This window comes from Mobula hypostoma, chromosome 1 (genome assembly GCF_963921235.1).
Source record: "Mobula hypostoma chromosome 1, sMobHyp1.1, whole genome shotgun sequence".
Lineage (NCBI taxonomy): Eukaryota > Metazoa > Chordata > Chondrichthyes > Myliobatiformes > Myliobatidae > Mobula > Mobula hypostoma.
The window spans coordinates 160,885,621-160,911,254 of NC_086097.1; the positions used below are offsets into that span (position 1 = coordinate 160,885,621).

Below are 25,634 nucleotides of genomic sequence, written 5' to 3' on the forward strand. Positions count from 1 at the left end.
GGAATGGTGGGCAAGATGGAGCCATAGAAGCATATGGGAGAGCGTATTGGAAAGGAAGGTGAAGGATGAAACAGGGAGAAAATCCAGGAATCTGAGATGCAGAGGGACTTGGGGAGTCCTTGTTCAGAACACCCTGAAGGTTAACCTGCAGGTTGAGTCAGTGGTGAGGAAGTCAAATGCCATGTTAGCTTCATTTCAAGAGTCTAGAATGCAAGAGCAAGGATGTGATGCTGAAGCATTATAAGGCACTAGTGAGTCCTCACCTTGAGTATTGTGAACAGTTTTGGGCCTCTCATCTTAGAAAAGATATGCTGGCATTGGAGAGGCTCCAGAGGAGGTTCACAAGGATGATTCCAGGAATCAAATGGTTATCATACGAGGAACGTTTGATGGCTCTGGGTCTGTACTCGCTGGAATTCAGAAGGATGAGGGGGGATCTCATTGAAGCCTTTCAAATGTTGAAAGGCCTGGACAGAGTAAATGTGGAAAGGATGCTTCCCATGGTGGGAGAGCCTAGGACAAGAGGGCACAGCCTCAGGATAGAGGGGCGCCCTTTCAAAACAGAGTTGTGAGAAATTTCTTTCGCCAAAGGTTGGTGAATTTGTGCAATCTGTTGCCACATGCAGCTGTGAAGGCCAGGTCATTGGGCGTATTTAAGGCAGAGATTGATAGGTTCTTGATTGGACATGGCATCGAAGCTTATGTGGAGAAGGCTGGAAACTGGTGTTGAGGAGGAGACAGGAAAGAAGGATCAGCCATGATTGAATGGCGGAAGAGGCTCAATGGGCCAGGTGGCCTAATTCTGCTCCTATGTCTTATGGTCTTATGAAGACACACAGGTGAATAGTTTTGTGGGAAATTCACTCAACCTATTAAAAAGCTACTTGGATTAAAATTCTGTCCTGTAAATAACGTCGACGCACAGAATTTCTATTTTGCTTTCAGGATTCGACACATGCTCTTAAGATATATGCATCATCTACCCACTCTGTAGCAGTAAATGATAAAATAGTATCAATGAGATGTAGGATTACGTGAAAGAAAATGAAGACATTGATGAAGAAGTAAGGGAACGCCTGAACTAGACTGTAAATGCAACATCCAAATAGAAGCATGAACTGTAATGCCTTTGGACCACCTGTAACCCAAACATGGAAAGTCAACCTTGAATGTGTTACTTCTGAATTAGTTTAGCTAATTTTTGTTTTTATTGTGAGGCTGAGTCTGAGATATCAAATGCCAATTTGCACACAGATGGCCTGAGTTGGTAGGCGCAAACTCACAACTTGCATTCTCTGTTGCCCCAGACTTACCAGGTTAAGGTCCACATGTTGGAACCTGTTAGCCGAAGCATTCCTGGAGCAAAACAGTGTCACTTGTGGTGCATTTGTCATGAGAGACTTAATCAGTGGACAGAAGTAAGCCAGAAGAAGCTCCACCCCTGGTTTTGTCTGTTGTCATTGTTTTTAAAGCTGACACCTCTTTAATTGCATCTACAATTCTGTTTTTCTGTATAGCTTTGCACAAAAGTTGAATTTAATAGTTACTAAATTAATTTAAATCCTTTGATGAAAATTTCCTAGCCGTCTGTAAAGACAAATCAGTGGATGGACACAATTAATGTTATTTCATTAAATTTGATTCGGATCTTGCATAACAATACTTCTTGTTATCTGGGCCCATATTATGTTTCTAGAATATCAATGAAATGAATAGTGCTCCCTGCCATTTCGCTCTAATTTCATGCTGCATATGGATAACATTGCTGCATGTGGATGAATCAGTTCTGAACCTTTTCAAACGGTGCTCTTCCATGTTGCTCCATGCAAACAGGATCTTGTTGTTGGCTTACCACTGAATTACGTTGATTGCCATGGTTAACTGGGTGTTAGAAACAGATCAAGCCTCCTTGTGTTTGCAAACTTAAACCTGCATGATAATTATTAATCAGAGGCAATTCAGCTCATTGGCAATGAAAATTAACCACTGCACCTTCACCATTGTTAAAAGTAAGAAAGACTTCTTTTTCCAGCATGCCATTCAGGATTTCAAGTTGACCAAAAGTGGTTTGAAGGGAACGAACTGAAGCCTGTTATCTATTCATGGATATTTTGACCTTTACATGTCGCTGTCGAGCTTCCCTATATGCTACGTATTGAACGTAATGTGACGGAGCATTCTGGGTAGATGAGTTACAAGTAAAATAAACAGCAGCACATTTGTTCCTCACCTCTCCATCTCTCCTGTGTATTATTCACGGCCACCCGGCTTCCCAGTATCACAAACACAACCACTATCAACAAAGTGACAGGTCCTCACACAATATTTATTGTTTTGTTCCCTTCAGCAAGAAATTACTGTGTGCAATGCTAGTGGTATGTGCTGTGTCATGTAGGTGAGTGAAAAGATGTCATGTAAAAAAGTGCCACAGTAAACGTGTTGGTTTCAATCATGGCTCCAGATGCTTTCCGCATGGAGTTTGCATGTTCTCCCTGTGAACATATTTGTTTATTCCAGGTGATCTGTTCACTTCCCACTTCCCAAAGACATGCAGGTTAACTAGCCACTATAAATTGTTCCTAGTGTGCCAGTGAATGGTAGAACAAGGGGGGAGCTGATAAAAGATGAGAATAGATGTGGGGAGAATTAAAGAAAAGTTTAAAGTAGGATTCAAGTAAATAGGTTAGCATGGACTAGGTGGGCTGAAGGTCTCTTTCTATGCTGTAACTCCTTGTGAATCTATGACACTATCCTTTGTAATGGTGCAGTTGGATATTCTGTGCCAGTTTGAGATACTCTTTTTATTTCCTCTATTGTATTATAGTCATTCTTTTGCTAATTGGTTTAATGATGTCACATGTACCGAGACGTACAGAATAATTTTGTTTTGCATGCCATCCATGCTGATCATTGAAAAATACTAGTATGACGAGGTAGTGTAAAGGGAAAGGTAAGAACAGGACAGAATGAGGTGTTACAATGACAGTGGAAGTATAGTGCAGGCAGGTAATAAGGTGTAATGGCCAAGACGAGGCAGACTATGAAGTCAAGTTCATCTTTATTGTACAGGAGTTCCATTCAAGACCTCTTTATATCTCTTTTTCTTTATTTCTATAAGACATAGGAGCAGAATTAGGCATTTTGGCCTATCATGTCTTCCCCACCATTCGATCATGACTGATTTATTTTGCCTCTCAATCCCATTCTCCTGCCTTCTCCCTGTAATCTTTAATGTCCTTACTGGTAAAGAGCCTACGTACCTCTGCTTTAAGTGACTTGGTCTTCTCAGCTGTCTGATTCAATTCACCACTCTTTGGCTGAAGAAATTCCTCTTCATCTCTGTGCTGTATCTTTCATCTTTTTTTTCATTTAATACATGATATTCAATTTATTCACTTAAGTCAACACTTCTTCTCAGTTTTTAAGCTAGTAATTTCTTGGTTCTTCAGTCTGATTGTTTGAGGAAGATGCACTGTGGCTTGTCCTGTTCCTTCACGTCCCAGATACCGTGTGTAACATTGCTCTCTTACCAACTTTTTAGGGTGGAAGGACCGCACTGCACGTCGCTGCAGCACATTCAAAGGAAGAGATTGTTCGGCTGCTTCTGGCAAAGAGATGGGACCCTAATCTCACTGGAGGGGTATGGATGCAGCTACTGGTAGTGTTTTTTTTACCTGAAGTTACTCAACACCTTTTGAGAAAAATGTGAAACTATAGGGTTGTGTACTCCTGTGAAGAGTTGTGCCAATGAGGCAAGTGATCCCTGGTTAGAGCTGGGAAAGGAAAAACATCCTTAAATTGTGTCCACTGTGCAAGGTGTGATCCAGGCTGACTTGGCTAATTACTAGTAAAGTATATTGGTGGAAGAGGGGGATTCTGGTCTGTACTGTATGCTGCTTATGAAAAGAAGTCCCTCATTTCCTGAGTGGTCAGTGCAGTGGTCCCCTTTTCTGCTCTGCTGTGAGCTGAGGTATTGCTGTTCTACTGGTCTTCCTCATCCTCTTGCTGATCTTCAACCTGCAGTGCTTCATGCTCTGAGTTTGCATTCTTTTCTTTCTCAGGTACTTCAGAGATTCTGAGGCCATGTAGCATACAGAGATGATAATGATACTGACAAAATCTCCACCTGTAGGACCTATACGATAACCCAGGTTGATATGGGCACTAGAATCTCACTTTCATAAGATCTGTGTTATTCAACAATAATTTTCTTTGTTTTTTTTATTATTCATTACTTTTTCAAGATTTGGCCATAGATCATATCTGATTGCCCTTGAGAATGTGACGAGGAGACATATAGTAATCTGACTGGCTGAGGTATTCCAGCTGTTGGGAAGGAATTTGCAGGTTTTAGAGCCAGCTATGATGAAGGAACTGAGATATGTTTCCAGATTTGAAAAGTGTGCAGTTTGGAGGAACCAGTCGATGATGGTGATCTCATGGACCTTCTGACGTCATTGACTTGGTTGTGCTGTCACAGTTGTCTGGGCAAGTAACTATATTGGGCACTGCAGTCACTGTTCGCTGGCAGTGAAGGGAATGAGTATTTAGGATCTTATGTTGGCGGTGCTAGGACTGCAAGCTGGTTTCAAGAACCTAGGAAGAAGAGACCTCATGGGCAATGGCTGTCAGTGGCTGTCTGCCCTCGTGGAAAGCCAGGAATGCAGGAAAATCCTGCTGCTAAAACTGCCGCCTGCTCCTCACTGAAATAGTCATAGTCATACTTTATTGATCCCGGGGGAAATCAAAGTATATGTGGTCCTCTTCTCTGTGCTATCAACAGGGAGGAGGGACAGAAGACTGAGGACCCTTGTTCAATGATTTAGAAACAGCTTCTTCCACTCTGCCTTCAGATTTCTGTATGGTTTGTGAACCCCTGAACAGTACCCCCTTCTTTACATTTGTTACACAATTTATTTATTTTTGTAGTTTATAGATCTTTATGCCTTTGCACTGTATTACTGTTGCAGAATAACAAATTACATGTCATACATTAATGATAATAAGTCTGATTCTGAAGACAGTGCTGGATAACCTCTTTCTGGTAGCAAACCAAAAATTTGGCAGAGATCTTCTGCACTGTTTGGAATGATCCTGTGACAAGAAAGCTGGAAGATTATGACCCTGACTTCCTCAGAAAAAGAAGTACGGGTAAAAAAATGACTGAAGGTCTTCCCACATCATTCTTCACACCTCAAGAACAGCCTTGATAAACCAAACTGTATTGGAGAGGTTTGGATAAGATATAATGTATCTGGAAATGCTGTGGAAATACGCTATTCACAGATGGGTATGTCTTTGCCTTGTGTTCCTAATTCACCTTTTTTGGACAATTGTTGCCTCAGCAAAGACTCTGGTAAAGGAATTCTTCCAATGGTCTCACCACTGAGCTACTCACAAATATCAGCAGCTGAATGTTGGGGAAAATGCTCACTCTTCTTTCACACCATGTACGGTACAATTCAGAAGGTGTCTGAGCTCACTATGGTGAGTGCAGGCAAGTCTTCCACGTTAGCAAAATGTTGCTTAAATAACAACAAATGCCACAAAGTAGTACAATACAACTGCTGTTGGCAGAATTTCAAATGGTGCTGAGAGGGCATTCAGGAGCAAGATGTATCAACTCGTTGAGTGTTGTCAAAGCAACAACCTTGCACTAAATGTCAGTTAGACCAAAGAACTGATTGTGGACTTCAGAAGGGGTAAAACGAGGGAACACACACCAATCCTCATAGAGGGATCAGAAGTGGAAAGAGTGAGCAACTTCAAGTTCCCAGGCGTCAAGGTGTCTGAGGATCTATCCTGAGCCCAACATACTGATGCAGCTACAAAGAAGGCATGATAGTGGGTATACTTCATTTGGAGTTTGAGGAGATTTGGTATGTCACCAAAGATACTCACAAACTTCTGCAGATGTACAGTGGAGAGCATTCTAACTGCCTGCATCACTGTCTGGTATGGGGGTGAGGGAGGGCTACTGCACAGGATGGAAAGAAGCTGCAGAAAGTTGTGAACTTAGTCAGCTCCACCATGAGCACCAACCACTGTCGTATCTACGAGGTCTTCAAGGAGCGATGACTCATTAAGGATCCCCATTACCCAGGACATTCCCTCTTCTCATTGCTACCATCAGGGAGGAGGTACAGGTGCCTGAAGGCACACACTCAACAATTCAGGAACAGCTTTTTCCCCTCTGCCATTTGATTTCTGATTGGACTCTGAACCCATGAACACCACTTTGCCTCCAACTTTCACCCTGCCCTCAAGTTTACCTGGTCCATTTCTGACACCTCCCTCCCCTTTCTAGATCTTTCTGTCTCTGTCTCTGGAGACAGCTTATCCACTGATGTCTACTATAAGCCTACTGACTCTCACAGCTATCTGGACTATTCCTCTTCTCACCCTGCCTCTTGCAAAAACGCCATCCCCTTATCGCAATTCCTCCATCTCCACCGCATCTGCTCTCAGGATGAGGCTTTTCATTCCAGGATGAGGGAAATGTCCTCCTTTTTTAAAGAAAGGGGCTTCCCTTCCTCCACTATCAGCTCTGCTCTTAAACGCATCTCCCCCATTTCACGTACATCTGCTCTCACTCCATCCTCCCGCCACCCCACTAGGAATAGGGTTCCCCTGGTCCTCACCTACCACCCCACCAGCCTCCGGGTCCAACATATTATTCTCCGTAACTTCTGCCACCTCCAACGGGATCCCACCACTAAGCACATCTTTCTCTCCCCCACTTCTCTGCTTTCCGCAGGGATCACTCCCTACGCGACTCCCTTGTCCATTTGTCCCCCCCCATCCCTCCCCATTGATCTCCCTCCTGGCACTTATCCGTGTAAGCGGAACAAGTGCTACACATGCCCTTACACTTCCTCCCTTACCACCATTCAGGGCCCCAAACACTCCTTCCAGGTGAGACGACACTTCACCTGTGAGTCGGCTGGGGTGATATACTGCGCCCGGTGCTCCCGATGTGACCTTTTATATACTGGCGAGACCCGACGCAGACTGGGAGACCGCTTTGCTGAACACCTACGCTCTGTCCGCCAGAGAAAGCAGGATCTCCCTGTGACCACACATTTTAATTCCACATCCCATTCCCATTCTGACATGTCTATCCACGGCCTCCTCTACTGTAAAGATGAAGCCACACTCAGGTTGGAGGAACAACACCTTATATTCCGTCTGGGTAGCCTCCAACCTGATGGCATGAACATCGACTTCTCTAACTTCCGCTAATGCCCCACCTCCCCCTCGTACCCCATCTGTTACTTATTTTTATACACACATTCTTTCTCTCACTCTCCTTTTTCTCCCTCTGTCCCTCTGACTATACCTCTTGCCCATCCTCTGGGTTCCCCCCCCCCCGTCTTTCTTCCCGGACCTCCTGTCCCATGATCCTCTCATATCCCTTTTGCCAATCACCTGTCCAGCTCTTGGCTCCATCCCTCCCTCTCCTGTCTTCTCCTATCATTTTGGATCTCCCCCTCCTCCTCCCACTTTCAAATCTCTTCCTAACTCTTCCTTCAGTTAGTCCTGACAAAGGGTCCCTGAAACGTTGACTGTACCTCTTCCTAGAGATGCTGCCTGGCCTGCTGTGTTCACCAGCAACTTTGATGTGTGTTGCCTCACTACTATTTATTTTGATTTTGCACTCTTTGTTTAACTACTTAATATATGTACAGGTATACTTACTGTAATACATGTTTTTCTTCTCTATTATTATGTACTGCATCGTGTGTTTGCAGCAAAGGCAGCAAATTTCAACTGTTGGTGATATTAAACCTGATTCTGAGTAAACAGTGATTTCATATGCAGTTGATCGTACCTGGACAAGGGATTACAAGAGATCGTACTGTGACTTCATATGTTGCAGCTGACTATAGTGTAACTTTCTATGTTGGAAATGGAATTGGAATTGATCCATTATTGTTCACATGCGTCAAGATATACTGAACAGCTTGTCTTGCATACCATTTTATAGACATCAAATCATTATACAATTCATTTAGGTAAAACAAGTTAAAGTGATAACAATGCAGAATAAAGTGTAACAACTACAGAGAAATTGTGGGCACATAAACAATAAGATGCAAGATTGTAACAAGGTCAGGAGTCCATTATATGACACTGTATTGCAGTTCATACCTCATATTATGGTGAAGAATATGGAACTAGTCATTGAGCAAGAAGTGAAATCATTTGGGAAGAATATTAACCATGCTAATGTGAGTGTACATGAAGGGAGACACTAACTTCCCAAAGGCTACCACAGGCAATTAAAATAGCAATATTATTCTGCGTTAAATGATTTATGTGCTACATGATCCATTTTTCAGACATGTTTGCCCTGTTGCCGGTCACCTAGTTACCTAATAACTCTAAAAGTTTATGAATCAGATTAAATTGTTGCCGACTGTTTGCTTTTGCTCCTTTCTTTGCTGAACTTGCCAGCAAACTCGGAAATTACTTTCTGTTTTAGTCAATGGTCAAAGAAGCAGTTGAGAAGGTTAAATTGCTAGAATGCATCATTGCTTGTACTGATTGCCTGGACTTTGGAAACATGTAGAAGGTACTGTGAACTCAGGGTTTGTTTTAGAAATTAATCTGTGATAAAGGGGAACTTCCCAGTGGCCAAACTTCTTAATTCTGATTCCTATTCCCATTCCTCTGTCTCAAGCTGAGGCCACCCTCAGGGTGAAGGAACAACACCTTATATTCTGCCTGAGTACCCTTGAACCTGATGACATGAATATTGACTTCTCCTTCTGGTAAACAAGTTATCCCCCTTCTCTGTTCCTCACTCTGACCTTTTACTTCTCGCCTACCTATTACTTCCCCCTGGGTCCCCCCCCCTTCCCTTTCTCCTATGGTCCCCTCTCCTCTCCTCTCAGATTCTTTCTTCTCCTGCCCTGACCTTTCCCACCCACCTGGCTTCACTTACTACCTTGTAGATAGACACTTTCCCCTCCCCCACCTTTCTATTCTGGCATCTTCCCCCTTCCTTTCCAACCATGATGAAGGGTCTCAGCTTTTTTTGTGTGTTGCTTTGGACTTCTACCGTCTGCAGACTTTCTCATGTCTATGGTAACTAGTTTCGTTAGCCATAACCCAAAGTTACCAAAACTCTACCTTCTTAAAATAATAAAATGAAGATAAACTCCTTTAGGTGAAAATGTTTTATTTTTTATTACATAAAGTGAAAAATGCATAATTTATTTACATTTCACAAGTACAGTATTCTATGAGATTATAAACAAACCGGAAACCTGATTTTTTTTTGTTAATTTGTCCAACAAAGCTTTTAAGAAGTATTCTGGGCTTTGCAGTTCTATTGCATTCTACTTTGTCCTTTGCCTTTTTAACTGTGCTAAAAAGCAGCTGCCACCTTCCAAGGTTGCCTGTAAATCTTGTGTAATTTTAATGTTACATTTTAATTTACGATGGTTTGATTCAGATTGGCATAAGATGTGTCCGAATCACTCAAGGAGAGCTTCTATCTAATAGTTACAAGACTATTGAATTGTCCCCAAGTATGATAAAATGGATGGCTGACAGTTTAATAAAACAGACCCCTGATCATACAGTCAATTTCATAATGGCCTTACTGTCTGTAGTGCATATTTTCTGTAACTATAATACTTAATTTGGCAATCTGTTATTGTTTTCCCTTGTACTACTTCAATGCACTGTTGTGAGCAATGATCTGTATCCGTTAGTCTTGCGAGACCATGGATCTGCGCCTGGAAAGTCTTCACTCTCCAGGGCGCAGGCCTGGGCAAGGTTGTACGGAAGACTGGCAGTTGCCCATGCTGCAAGTCTCCTCTCTCCACGACACCGATGTTGTCCAAGGGAAGGGCATTAGGACCCATACAGCTTGGCACCAGTGTCGTCACAGAGCGATGTGTGGTTAAGTGCCTTGCTCAAGGACACATCACGCTGCTTCGGCTGGGGCTCGAACTCACGACCTTCAGATCGCTAGTCGAATGCCTTAACCACTTGGCCACGTGCCCACACTGGGCATACAAAACAAATTTGTCACTGTACTTCAGTCCATGTGACAATAATAAACCAAGTTACAATTTACCACTTAGAGACCAAGAAATGTCCAGTCCCATCAGAGCCAATGGAATGACCAGACACCTACTTGACCAAACACCTTGAGATCAGCACTTCAATCCCAAGATCACAGAGCTGCTTGTAATGTACCAGTGTATATTTAAACATGCAAAGTTTAAGATGTTTTCTCTTTTCAACTGGATTCTACAACCAAACGTATCTCTACACTACCCCCCCCCACCCCCTCACTCTCCGCTTTCCACAGGGATCGCTCCCTCCGTGATTCCCTTGTCCATCTGTCTCTCTCCATTAATCTCCCTCTGGTACTTATCTCTGCAAACTGAACATCTCTGCATCTGATGAAGGATCTTGGCCCGAAATGTCGACTGTATTCTTTTCCATAGATGCTGCCTGGCCTGCTGGATGTCTCTCAAAATTTCGAGGAGCAACACCTCATGTTCCATCTGGGTAGCCTCCAACCTGATGGTATGAATAATGAGTTCTCCTACTTCTGGTGATTTTTCCCCCTTCCCCTTCTCTTTTCTTCAATTCCCTACTCTGGTCTCCCTCTTGCTTTGTCTCTTCTCCTCACCTTCCTATCACCTCCCCCGGTAACCCTTCTGGCCTTTCTCTCATGGTTGACTCTCCTCTCCTTTAAGATGGTGACACATGCAAACACAGCAGCCTCTCAGGCCAAACAAAAGTGCTTTTTACTTTGTTAAGTTTGTTTTTTACAATCCAAGGACAATTTACTCCAAGAACATTGAACACTGAAGTGCTGTTTGTTGATCAGAATAGCTGGACTGGTGTTGAAAGGGCCGGCCGAGATGTTGGAGGAGCCGGTTTTAGTTCGGAGGAGCTGTCCTGACTGCAGACCGCGTTGCTGCCCGCTACTCAGAGGCATCAAAGTTGGTGCAGTATAACCGTGAGAGATTGTCTTGGACATTTGACGTGCAATCGTAAGACTATTGGACAGTGCTAATGTAAGTTGCTGCAGGCCTGCTACCCCTTGTCTGATGGAGGGCCAGATGACATTGAAGCTGTGTAGCCTTGGCTGAAGCAAGGACTAGGTCTCAAGCCTGCTGCAGACCAGGTGAGAGACACGGAAGCGCTACAACATTGTGTCCACGGCCAGCTGGGGCCTGGCCTCCCCCATCAGTGCTGCCCTTCCATATTCACGCAGTGGAATGACAGGCTGGATTGTGTGTGTCTGTACACTGCCAGGAGACTATACCATCAATCGCCCAACATTGTCGCTCAGCGTCTTGGACTATATATATGTTTTTTTTAATGAATATACTTCTTTGCTCACTATTTTGAATTATGTTACTCACTATTTTGAAGTTTGCTTCCTATTTTTAATGTTTTGCCTCTTGGCCTCAGAAGAAAGTTGTCTCGTTCAGCTGTATCTATGCATGTTTTAAATGATAATTAAACTTGATTTGATTTGATATTATTTGATTCCTTTTTTTCCAGCCCTTTATCTATCCCACCTATCATCTCTCAGCTTCTTATTTCATCCCACATCTCCACTCACCTGGCTTCAGGCATCACCTGCTAGCTTGTAGTCTTTCCACTTACCCCCCACCCCACCTTCGTATTCTGGTTTCTTTCCCCAATCTGATGAAGGATCTCAACCAGAAATGTCCAATAGCTGCTGCCTGACCTGCTGAGTTCCTCCAGCATTTTGTGTTTGTTGCTCTGGATTTCCAGCATCTGTGGAATCTCTTGTGTTAATGTTTTCCCTTTGTTTGTTTTGTAGCTTGCTCCTTTCTTTTATTTAGATGTTTTGCTGTTGATTTTCTTCATTTTTCATTCTATCTGCGGTTCTCCAGATGTCCACTGATCGCCAGTCCATCATTCAAGCGGTCGTTTTTCATTGCTGACATTGATAGTGAGTTTCAGCAGGCACGAGAGGAATCATATCTTATATATAAACAAATGGATCTTTGAATACATTTCGCTGCAAGATAAATTCCAATCTAGGAGTATGAAAGTCAATGGTTTCATTTAAACTTCCGGAGGTCAGCTCATGGAATCAAATTAGTTAATCTAAATGTCAATTCACTGTTTGAGCAAGACAAAGGATAGAAAGAAAAAAAGGATCGAAATTCTCTAACGTGAACAGCTTGTAATGTAAGGAGAGGTTGAAGTTTGAAGGTAAAAGGATGGTTACATTGTATGACAGATATTTGTTTTAATTCAGAATTGGAGTGTGAGTTGAGGTAGAAGAAGATGCTCTTGGTTCATGAAATACCTTCAGAAATGGTGCTTATAAAGGTGATTTATTGTGGCATGTAACATGAACACAAGTCCATAAAGGTTCTTTGTTTTCAAATAGTTAATTGGACTCTGTCTGTCCTTTCCCATCTGAGCAGCAACAACAGTTCAGCAGTGCTTGGAGTGAATTGGAGACCTCACACATTATCAATCTTGGCACAAGATTGCCTGCATTTAGATCTGTAATTCTGAATATCATTGTTCTCTTCTGAAACAATTAGAGATTTGGATAATAGTAAGCTGATTCCCAGAGCTGACCAGCAAGGTGATTTTCCTAATGTAGAAAATCAATTTCCATGAACAAAAGGATCTGCTCACTGCTTGTTAGTTCAATGAAGCTAACAAGTCATTCTGCTAATAAAAGAGTCAATTTTATCTGAGTATCAAACAGTTATTTCCAAGAAGTTGTTTCCATTTTATGAAGTTTCTGAGCCCTGGAGTGTAGTGCTGAATGTTTCCTTGTGAAGGTTGCCATAGAAATGGAATGTCCTGTGGATGACATAAACAATCCAGACATCTCTGTGCATGTTGGACATCCTATTAACTTTCATCAAGACCAGGAGGATAAATTGAGATTCAGTTGCTGAGGCTTCTTTGATGTAAGTTATGTATAATTCTACATAAAATAATATATAATTATGTATGGTTAAAACAAAAACAAAACAAAAAGGCTGATGATTTAATGCCGATAATTTATTTTTAGTTTCTTGTTATTCCTAGCAGCCTGCTAAACTTTTCAGTCAGAGGACTGTAGTTGGTTTTTAAGGACATTATGATGAACTTTCACGTGAGAATAAAACCACGAGGCACTCATTATGGCCTGGAACTGTGCCAGCCATCCTGAAGTTAGTTAAGCAAAGGTGCTTTGGATGCCCAGATACTTTGGACAAACACACCTCAGGAAGTATGCAAGGGCCCTATTCCAACTACACTTGTTTTTAACTGGGATATATTAAAATCAATATAGTCCCATTCATCCAGCAAGCTCAGGATGTTGAACTAATAGATTTTGCAGCAACAAACAAAATGCTAGAGAAACTGACCTGGGCCAGGCAGCATCTATGGAGGGAACCAGACAATCAACCCTTCATGTCATGGCCCTTCATCTTTCTAGCATCTGTTGTCTCCAGAGTCTCTAATAGTTTTCCAGACTATCAGATGGGGTTATTTTTATTAACACTCCAACAAATCAGAATCAGAATCAGGTTTATTATCACCAACATATCTCCTGAAATCTGTTGTTTTGCAGCAGCAGTACAGTGCAATACTTGAAAGGTACTTAAATGACAATGAATATATTAAAAAATGTGAAAAGAGAACAGAATAGTTGGTGTTCAAGGGCTTACAGGACACTTAGGAAATCTGATGGCGGAGAGAAAGAAGCTGTTACAAAAAACATTGAGTGTGTGTCTTCAGGCTCCAGTCCCTTCTCCCTGATGGTAGCAACGGGAAGAAGACACGTCATGGATGATGAGGGTACTTCCATATTGGATCTGTCTTCTTGAAACATCACATTTGAAGATGTTGTTGTTGATGGGGAGGTTAATATCCGTGCTGGAGCTGATTCTGTGCAATGCTGCCTCTACCAGACGCTGATGCAACTTCTTAGAATGCTGTCCACCCTACACCTGTAAAACATTGCTAGCATCTTTAGTGGCATACCAAATCTCTTCAAATTCCTACTGAAATATAGCCTTTGGCATGTCTTCTTCATGATCGCATCAATGTGTTGATACATTTCTTTTGATTAAAAAAAACTTTTCGTTCTCCTTTCTTACACAGTACCATTTCAGTGAACCCAGTAAGTTTCAAGGCAACAGAGCTGTATGAGTTTAAAGAGAGCATGGGAACTGGGATGGGACCCCAATGATTGGAGTGGGAGTGTGAAAATCAGAGACAACCAACTCAACCACACAGACCATGGGCATGTACACTGAAGTCTCTGCATGTAATGTTGCTTCCCAAGACAATGTTCCTTATTCGAATCACAGCTCCAGTGATCCAGATTCAATCCTGACCTCCTGTGCTGTGTGAGCTTTACACAGTCTCCCTGTGATTGTATGTATTTATTTTCTGGGTGCTCTACTTTCTTCCCAAACCCCAAAGACATGGACACTATGAGCTTCATTAATCTAATAGGGTTTATTTAAGATTACCGGGATACAGGGATAGGGGAATGGGATTGCTCTGTATAGCATGGGCCCCTGGTGTAAAGAAATTTGGAAATTGCAGGTTCAAATCTAGTTAGGATACATCCTGACCACATAAACTGCTCTAACTAAAGTCAGTAATCTTCTGTGACTATGAACATGCTGCATAATCACAGAAAGTTCATGACCCTTTTGCTCAACTGCACCAATCACAACTGCCTGCATGAAGGTGATAGCCATCCATGCCTTGCGTACATGCCTACCTATTTAGTGTATCGATGGAACCACTGACAGAAGACTGCTATCAACTTGAAACGTTAACCCTATTTCCCTCCACATTGATTCTGACAAAGGTGCACTTAACGTTGCACAATATTTCCATTCTTAAGGAAAATTGTGTCAATATATCACAGTAAACTTATTTCAATGAAGATTTATAATGTGTTGGAAATCATTTATCATTACTCCCCTAATCTATGTACACAGAATGATAAACACACATTTAACACACCTTGTTCTCAAGTCTCCAGTATTAATTGTTTAATTCATAGAAAAGTTATGGTTTTATTCATAAGGTAAACATAATCCCATAGCCGTCAGATACAGCTCTTCAATGGTAGCAAGATGTTATTTATGTAGAGTAGTTCATTTTTTCTGCTATCCTTCATCCAATTGAAGTTTTCTTCTGGAGCTTAGTAGATGGCAGCAAGTCATTTCCCTCCTTTCTTCTTGCACTTTTTGTTGGGTTTCAGTTTGGGTAGAGACCTGTGTTGAACATATTTCGGGGACACATATCTGATAGATTTTGCTTTCTTGCCTCGTTTATTGTGCCATTGACGGCAGATGCTATGGGTTGTATAGGCTTTTGACTTAGTCATGGTTGTGTTTGTCTTTGACGCAGCTCACCCTGATTTCAGCTGTGTATTACATAGGCTGTGATGCACACAATGATCATCATCATCATTTCTGGTAATTTATTGCCTTTTAAGATATTAGGATATATTCAGATTATGATGTATTTCCTATGGTGCAAGATCACTGTTTTACAAAGTTATAATTTGTTACATACTTTCCTTTGAGTATTGTGCATTACTAAGAACATCAAAAAGTGAATATCAAAAAAATAGAGTAAGAGAAAGATAGAACATGGAAAATTACTGTTGGGCCCAGTGAGTCCACCATGACCATCAATTACCCATTTATTTACGCAAGTCCCATTTAAAAAAAACACCCCACAGTTTCATTAATCCCCTTTGGATTTAACCGCTCACTACGTACAAGTAGCAATTTAGAGTGTCCATTTAAAATATCATCCCTCACCATCAGGACGAAACTGAGGGAAAGCCACTGAGTCACAGTAAGAACATGCAAGCTCTATGCGGCTCGTGCCCGAGGTCCGGATTGAACTAGGCCTCTGATATTGAGAAGCAGTGGCTTTTCAAGCCGCACCATTGTGCTGCCCAACTATGTGGCTTGGGGGTAAGGATAACTAGACTGTAACAGAATGGGACAGTGCAAAAACAGAAATTCATTGCTTAATAAGGATCAAGTAAGAAAAAGTGAAGTGATAAACATGGTCACTAGCACAAAAATATTTAAAAGTGCAAATCCAGAAGTGCTTGATCCGAATGCTCAAAGCATTTGTAATATGTTAGATGAATGAGCAGAGCAAATAGATGTAAATGAATACAATATCACTGATATTACGGAGAGCAAGAAACAGTCTGCTGGAGGATTGAGCAGCATCTGATATTGTCCGTTACTATTACGGAGATATGGCTGCAATAGGATAAAGACTGGGAGCTTAACATCAACCAATATCAACCTTTTAGCAATGATAGGCACAAGAAGAAAAGGAGGTAGAATGGAATATGAATTAGTTCAGTTTGAAAGTAGGGTTTTAAATTTAAACAAATGAAAATATACAAACGGGTAAAAGGATGCAGAATGAGTTGATAATGATGCATTCGGGACGGGGGGGAACATCGACTCAGACCATGAGAGGCCTGCGTCAGGCATTTTCATGCCTTACAAGGCGCAGATTGGAAGTCTGTGTGGGGCACTACTAGAGCAATGTGTGATTAAGTGCCTTGCCACAGCTGAGGCTCGAACTAGCGACCTTGAGGTAACTAGACAAATGCCTTAACCACTTGGCCACATGCCCAACGCATTGGTGAACTTCATTGAAACTCATGACTGCTAACAATTAAGGAACAAATAAAGGAACAGCGGTAGTTATACTGATGCAAAAACACAAAAGGAAAAGCAACATAGGTATGATTTACAAAAGAAGTTCAGGGTAGCATCAGAATCAAAGAAGCTTATAAAATTGCCAGGAACAGCAAGCTTGAGGATTGGGAGCCATTTAGAATCAGCAAAAATGTTGGTGATACTAAATTTGATTCTGATTATTGCATATAAAATACATATACAGATTTCAAATTAATTAATTGCTACAACTGCAGCTTGTATTGATCTAAAACGTAATGAAAAATATTATTCTCAGCATACTAGTATGTAAATGGTGTTAAGTAAGGAGAGATAGCTAGCTAATAACATAGTCAAATAATAACATGTTCAAACAAGAGGAGTTAACAGGGAATCTGAATTTATCAATATTTAACAGGAAGAAATGATGATTCTTCCAAGATGAGTATAATTAATTCATTGAATATTATACCTATTCATTGCTAATATAAAAACCTGTTTCCACACTTTTCCTTTGAACTTAAATGAGGCCTTGAGCAGGTGAATTCCTTTAGACAGAGAATTAACTGCTTTCCCACAGGACGTAGACTTACATGGTGAGTGGTAGGGCACTGAGGAGAGTGAGGGATCTGGGAATACGATGCATAGTTACTTGAAAGTGCCATCAGAGGTAGATAGGGTGCTAAAAGAAAAGCAGGACAAAGGCAAGAGAAAATCTGCAGATGCTGGAAATCTGAGCAACACACACAAAATGCTGGAGGAACCTAGCAGGCCAGGCAGCATCTATGGAAAAACGTACAGTCGACGTTTTGGGCAGAAACCCTTCGGCAGGACTGGAGGAAAAAAAGCTGAGGAGTAAATATAAAAGGTGGAGGGAGGGAAGAAAGAACCAGTAGGTGATAGGTGAAACCTGGTGAAGTGTCACCCATGTTGGGGTCACTTACTGTGTTTGGTGCTCCTGGTGTGAGCTCCTGGACAGCAGTGACACCTGTCATAGATTGGGAGACCGCTTCGCCGAGCACCTACGCTTCGTTCGCCGGAACAAGCAGGATCTCCCATGGGCCACCCATTTTAATTCCACTTTCCATTTCCATTCTAATGTGTCCATCCATTGCCTCCTCCACTGTCGTGATGAGGCCACACTCAGATTGGAGGAACAACAACCTTATATTCCATTTGGGTAGCCTCCAACCTGGTGGCATGAACTGTGATTTCTCAAACTTCTGGTAATGCCTCCCAAACCTCTTTCTCCATTCCCCATCCCCTTTTCCCTCTCTCACCTTATCTGCTTGCCTGCCCATCGCCTTCTCCCACCTTTTCTTTCTTCCATGGTCTTCTGTCTCTTTCACCAATCAACTTCCCAGCTCTTTACTTCATCCCTCCCTCTTCAGGTTTCACCTATCACCTGGCTTTCTCTCTCCCCTCCCCCCACCTTTTAAATCTACTCCTCAGCTTTTTTTCTCCAGTCCAGCCGAAGGGTTTTGGCTCAAAATATCGACTGTACTTTTTTCCATAGATGCTACCTGCTCTGCTGAATTCCTCCAGCATTTTTTGTGTTTTATTGAATACAGGAGTTGGGATATTATGTTGAAGTTGTAGAAGACCATAAGACATATGAGCAGAATTAGGCCAATTAATCCATGGAGTCTACTCTGCCAATTCATCATGCCTGACTTATTATCCCTTTTAAACCCATTCTCCTGCCTTCACTCTGTAGCACTTGACGCCCTGTCTAATCAAAAACCTGTCTTCTTTAAATATACCCATTAACTTGGCCTCCACAGCCATCCTTGGCAATGAATACCACAGATTCACCACCCTCTGGCTAAAGAAATTCCTTATCTCTGTTCTGAGCGGATATCCCACGATGTTGAGGCTGTGCCCCCCGTTCCTAGACTCTCCCACTATAGGAAACATCCTCTCCACATACACTCTACCTAGGCCTTTCAGTATTTGATAGCTTTCAATGAGATTCCCCTCTCATTCTTCTGAATTCCAGCAAGTACAGGCCCAGAGCCATCAAACGCTCACCAATAAGATGTTGGTGAGGCCTAATTTGAAGTATTGTGTGCAGTTTTGGTCCTATCTGCAGGAAAGATGTCTATAAGATAGAAAGAGTGCAGAGAAATTTTAGGATGATGTCAGGAACTGAGGACCTGAGTTATGTAGAAAGGCTGAATATGTTAGAACTTTTATTCCCTAGACCATAGGAGAATGAGGGAGATTTGATAAAGGTATACAAAATTATGAGGGTAAATGCAAGCTGGTTTCTTCCACTGAGATTGCGTGAGACCAGAGCTAGATTCTTGAACATGGGTTAAGGATAAAAGGTAAAATGTTTAAAGGGAACATAAGGGGGAATTTTTTTACTCAGTGGGTCGGTTAGGGTGTGGAACAAGCTTCCAGAGGAAGTGGTGGATGAAGGTTTGTTTTCAACATTTAAGAGAAATTTGGATAGGTACATGGATAAGATGGGTATGGAGGGCTATGGGCAGGTACATGTCAATGGGACTAGATAGATTTATATTTCAGATGGGCTAAAGGTTCTGTTCCTGTACTATGACTATATAAACCAGCTATGTATTTTAAATCACTTCAAAATCTATATTAGTGTCATATGATTCAGGTCATGTCTTACCAATTATTATTAACAATTATATTAGCTTGCTTGATTTTTTAAATGAGTAAAGTGCTAAATAATGGTTAAAATATGTCAACCTCTTGGGCAATTCATCTGCAAATTTCACAGAAGTTATCAAAGCATTCCATCTCCAGTTTTATTTTTTCCATTCCCTTTGATGAAGATTAATGCAAAATTGGAAGTTCTTGTTCTTAATTATTAAAATAAATCCATGGGAAGATTACTGCAATGAGCAACCATTCCGAGTTTTCACAGATGGTAAAACTGAGAAAGTAAGGAGGCATGGGATCCAAGGGACATTGTTTTGTGGATCCAGAACTGGCTTGCCCACAGAAGGCAAAGAGTGGTTATAGATGGGTCATATTCTGCATGGAGGTTGGTGACCAGTTGTGTGCCTCAGGTATCTATTCTGGGACCCCTATTCTTCGTGATCTTTATAAGTGGAGGGATGGGTTAGTAATTTTGCTGATGACACAAAGGTTGGGGGTGTTGTGGATAGTGTGGAGGGCCGTCAGAGGTTACAATGGGACAGTGACCAATTGGGTTTCCTCCAGGAGGATGAGAGGTGACCTGATAGAGGTGTATAAGATAATGAGAGGCATTCATCATGTGGATAGTCAGAGTCTTTTTCCCAGGGCTGAAATGGCTAGCCGAGAGGGCATAGGTTTAAGGTGCTTTGAAGTAGGTACAGAGGAGACCTCTGTTTTTTATGCAGAGAGTGGTGAGTGTGTGGAATGGGCTGCTGGCAGCAGTGGTGGAGGCGGAATCGATAGGGTCTTTTAAGAGACTCCTGGATAGGTACATGGAGCTTAGAAAAATAGAGGGCTATGGGTAAGCCTAGGTAGTTCTAAGGTAAGGACATGTTCGGCACAGCTTTGTGGGCTGAAGGGCCTGTATTGTGCTGTAGGTTTTCTATGTTTCTATGTAAAAAGGCCATTGATATTGCTCACTTCTACTCATAAGTCTGCTTCGTCATTCTAGTTAAATTCTTTCAACATTTCAGTAGCCAACTTACATTTAATGATTTACATGCAAAAAGTATTTACAAATAACATTTTTCTAATTTATCATGCAAAGATATTTTCAAGAACAACAACTATTTAGGTAGAAATCTCTTTAAACAGATACTTCTTGACTAGCTAAGTTCATCTATATTCAGATCTGCAGTTTTATTTGTTTAGCTTTGAAGTAGAATTTGTTAACGTGCGGAATCATCTCATTTCTTTCATGGGAGTTAGGGCGCCACAGTAGTGTAGCAGTTAGCGTGATGCTGTTATAGCTCTGGATGTTCTGGAGTTTGGAGTTCAATTTCAAAGCTGTCTGTCTGTAAGGAGTTGGGATATTCGCCCTATGACCACGTGGGTTTCCTCCGGGTGCTCCATTTTCATCCCACAGTCCAAAGAACATACCAGTTTGTAGGTTAATTGGTCATTGTGAGTTGTCTTGTGATTTGGGCTAGAATATGTCCACTGCTGGGCATTGCAGCTCATTGGGATGAAAGGACCTGGTTCTGCGACCTATCTCTAAATAACTAGATAACACAATTCACAGCAGCAGCCATATTTGAGTGTATACAATCCTCTTTTCCAAGTTCATATGCACCTAAATATCACAATAAGCAATAAATAGCCCATACTTCTGTCACAGGTAATTTGCATACAAAATACATTTTCCCCATATTTGAGTATAATTTAAGAATGAAGGTACAAATTGGACAAGTTCTGATACTTGCTTTTTAAAATTTTATTTGTATTCAATTGATAATATCTCTGACGCTTGCTGCCGATCACACATTCTTCTTCAAAGATACTTTTTGATTGAGTGTTTCATTAAGGCTCTTGTTTTTAACTTTTAAAGTATTATCGAGTTCGTTATCTAACTTCTGAATCTTTGGCGGCCTTCGTTTGGGCTGTACATAACGAGGCCTCCGTTGGATTCTTGTTCTTCTGCCGCTGACTTTTCTTGCTCGTCGTACTTTTGCTAGCCGTTTGCGGGCACGGTTCTGTCTCCTTGACTTGACCATAGTTTTCTCTTCACTTCTGCTTTATCAGCAGGTTATTTTTTATCTCTTTACTAAATGGTTATCAGTCTATTACTTATATAGCGTACACTGTGTTGCAACACAATGTAACTTGAAATTTGTATTTTATTCTGCATTACCTTATTTGGTATTGATGTGGATATCATGATACACCACAGGTGGTATATCCTTATTAGGTATTGTTGTGATTGGCCCTGCTTGGTCTTGCTGGTTTGCAGTAGGGACCATTGAAGTTTATTATCTTTTATTCCTGTTGCTATACTGTTTGGATTTCAGGGATTTTGTCCTACGTTTGTTCTTGTGGGTTATGTTCTAACAATTGCAAAGGATAAACGGTTATTGTGCAATCTCACTACATTAAAAAAAATTCATTTCACTGAGATATACATTGATCATAAAATAAATTCTATATTATCTTGTAAGGAAAGCTTGTCATATTGAGAAATTGAGCAAAAAAATAACATTTTTGTATGACAGTAATAATATAGATCTTCCAGATTACAGGGGACTGGCAATAAATATCTAATTTATAGAGGTACATGATTGGTCCTTATCCAAATACCGAGATTGAAAATCATATGCCTTAGTTATACATTTATTTTTATAGTGCGAGTTTTCAGTTGGCAACTAATAAAATTAGAGGAATAATGATCATTTGCAGCTGACAGACCAACTATACCAAATATTAATCTCATATGATGTGTATTTAATGCTTAAATAATGTTGTAAATATTTTGTTTGATCATATAATTAATTACAGATTATAAGTAATAGTGTGTGAATGGCTTACGTCGTCATGCCGCCACATAATACGTCTGTGTGCACCTCACTTAAAGTAAAAATGAAGTTAGATGTGTTATTCCCAGCTCCACTGGTTTTATGCTTTGGAGTTACAAAACATAACAGATGAGGCCTCACAAGCAATTTTGTTTGCAGAAATGAGGAAAGATTCTTAACTTATGCTTTTAACACAATGAGAATTTCACAAACATGAGAAAGTCTACAGTTGCAAGAAATCCAAAGCTACACACACACACAATGTTGAAGGAACTCAGCAGGTCAGGCAGCATCTATGGAAATGAATAAACAGTCAAAGTTTCACACTGAGATATTCCTTCAGAACTGGAAAGGAAGGGGGAAGATGCCAGAATAAAAAGGTGGGAGGAGGGGAAGGAGGATAGTGAGAAGATGATAGGTGAAGCCAGTTGGATAGGAAAGGTAAAGGGCTGGAGAGGAAGGACCATAGGAGAAAGGGAAGGAGGAGGTGACTCGGGAGATAAATCAGAATTCGAATCAAAATCACGTCTAATATCACCAGCATATGTCTTGAAATTATTTGTTATACAGCTGCAGCACATTGCAATGCATAATAATAGAAACTAACTTACGGTAAGTTTTACATATAAAATAGTTAAATTAAGTAAGTGGTGCACAAAAAGGTAGTGAGGTAGTGTCATTCAGAAATCCAATGGCAAAGGAGAAGCAATTCCTAAATCAGTGAGTGTGTGCCTTCAGGCCCCTGTACCTCCTTCCTGCTGGTAGCAATGAGCAGAGGGCATGTCATGGTCCTTAATGACGGATGCCGTCTTTTTGAGGCATCGCCCCTTGAAAATGCCCTGGATGCTGGGGAGGCTAGTGCTCATGATAGAGCTGACTGACTTCACAACCTTCTCCAGCTTATTTTGATCCTGTATTCTACGCGCCCCCCCCACCCCAACCCCCATACCAGACTACGATGCTCTCCACGGTAGAAATTTGCGCATGTCTTTGGTGACATACCAGGTCTCCTGAAACTCCTAATGAAATGTAGCTGCTGTCATACCCTCTTTGTAACTGATATGTGGGGCCCAGGTTAGATCCTCAGGAATGTTGACACCCAGGAATTTGAAATTGCTTACTCTTTCAATTTCTGATCCCTTTATGAGGACTGGTGTCTGTTCCCTTATTTTACCCTTTCTGAAGTCCACAATCAGTTCTTTGGTCTTACTGACCTTGAGTGCAAGGTTGTTACTGTGACACCACTCAACCAGCTGATATTTCTTGCTCCTGGTGTAGAGAGAGTAGAGCACTGGGCTAAGCACATATTCTTAAGGTGCACCAGTGTTGACTGTCAAAGAGGTAGAGATGCTATTTCCAATTGACACAGGCTGTGGTCCTCCAGGAGGAAGTCGAGGATCCATTTGCAGAGGGAGGAATAATTATGTTAAGTTCTGAGCTGTAGTTAATAAACAGCAGCCTGACAGAAGTATTAGTATTAATGATAGGCAGGTGAGAGGCCAGAGTGGGGAATAGAAGGAGGGGGAGCGAAAAGTGTTTTTGCCCAAAGGAGAAATCGATGTTCATGCCATCAGGTTGGAGGCTACCCAGACAGGATATAAGGTGTTGTTCCTCCACCCTGAGGGTGACCTCACTGTGGCACAAGGAGGCCATGGACTGACATGTCCGAATGGAACGGGAATTGGAATTAAAGTGTTTGGCCTACGGGAAGTTCCGCTTTTGGCAGATGGAGTGGAGGTGCACAAGAAAGCGGTCCCCTAATTTACAACAGGTCTCACCAATGTAGAGGAGGCTGCATCGGGAGCACCGGACACCATAGGTGACCCCAGCAGATTTATAGATGAAGTGTTGCCTCACCTAGAAGGCCTTTTCAGGGCCCTGAACAGAGGTAAGAAAGGAGATGAATGGACAGACGTAACACCTAGGCAGGTTTTAGGATTTCCTGTTTCTGCTCAGCATCCATTCTTCTAGTTGTTGATACACAGCAACATTCTTAGGAACGTTATCTTCTGGCTGCATGAATTTATCTCGCTGCATAAGAGTTTTCCAGGTGTGACCTCACCCAGAGCCTGTATCAGTGCAACATGTATATATTTTTATTTACAGACATGGCCATTCTGGCCCAAAAGCCCACCCTGCCTAATTATGGCTATGTGACCAATTAACCCCTTTGTCTCTGGAATGTGGAGGGAAACCAGGTCACCTAGGTTCAGTATAGAACCAAAAACTCTCTTTGCATAGTTTGTATGGGCAATATTTGCACATCCCCACAGCACTTTATCTCCCACTACCACGGTGATGGCTTCAGAACAGCACAGACCCTTCAGCGCATGACCTATTAACTTATGTTGACCTTTTAACCTATTCTAACCTTCTTAATCCCACCCCAGCTCTCCACTTTTCTTTTATCCAGGTACAGTACCTGTCTAAGTCTCCTAAATGTCCCTAATTTATTTATCTATGCCACCACCTCTGGCTGCGCTTTCCAAGCACCTACCATTGTGTAGAAATCTCTACCTCCGACTTCCCCCCATACTTTCCTCCATATGATATCTCCTTGTATTAGATACTTTTGACCAGGGAAATTGTCTCTGACTGTCCATTCTAGCTCTGCCTCTTAGCATCTTATACACTCTATCACGTCACGTCTCGTCCTCTATAGCTTGCTCTATTTATCTATACCCATGAAGCATGCTCTCTAATCTAGGCAGCATCCTGGTAAATCTCCTCTGCACCCTCTCTAAAGCTTCCACATCATTCCTATAATGGGGTGATCAGAACTGAACAGAATACTCCAAGTGTGGCCTAACCAGAGTTTTATAGAACTGCAACGTTATGTCATGGCTCTTAAACTTATCCATCCTATCAACTTGTGCAGGAACTTTGAGGGATCTATGGACATGGACCCCAAGATCCTTCCGTGCCTCCACATTGCAAAGAATTCTAACATTAACCTTGTATATAGCCTTCAAATTCTAAAATGAATCACTTTACACCTCCACTTTGAACCTCAGCTGCCACTTCTCAGGCTACCTCTGCATTCTATCAATGTTCTGTTATAGCCTACAACAAACTTCTATGCTATCCACAACACCACCAACCTTCATGTCATCTACAAACTTACTAACCCACCTTCCACTTTCTCATCTAAGTCATTTATAAACAAAAACAAAGAACAGGGGTCTCTGAAAAGATCCCTGACGAACGCCACTACTCACTGGCCTCCAGGCAAAACATGTTCCATCTATTATCACTTTCTGCCTTCTGTGGGCAAGTCCATGCAGTCAACTTTCTTTAGATCCCATATTTATTGGCTTTCTGAATGAGCCTGCTATGGGGAATTTACTAAGGTCCACATTCACTACACACCACTTCCTCATGGAACTCATTCATACTCGTCAGGCATGGCCTGCACCTTACAAAGCTATGCGAACTATCAATAATCAGACTAAGCTTCTCCAAATGCTCATAAATC

General features: G+C 41.6%; 1 protein-coding gene across 1 annotated transcript in view; it reads left to right on the forward strand.

Moving 5' to 3' along the window:
- Nucleotides 1–25,634, forward strand: part of trpn1 (transient receptor potential cation channel, subfamily N, member 1) — a 222,881-nt gene that overhangs the window by 36,739 nt on the left and 160,508 nt on the right. Inside the window, exon 4 of the mRNA XM_063040655.1 lies at nucleotides 3,542–3,640. Coding sequence (XP_062896725.1) covers nucleotides 3,542–3,640 — 99 coding nt within the window. The remainder of the gene's footprint in view (nucleotides 1–3,541; nucleotides 3,641–25,634) is intronic.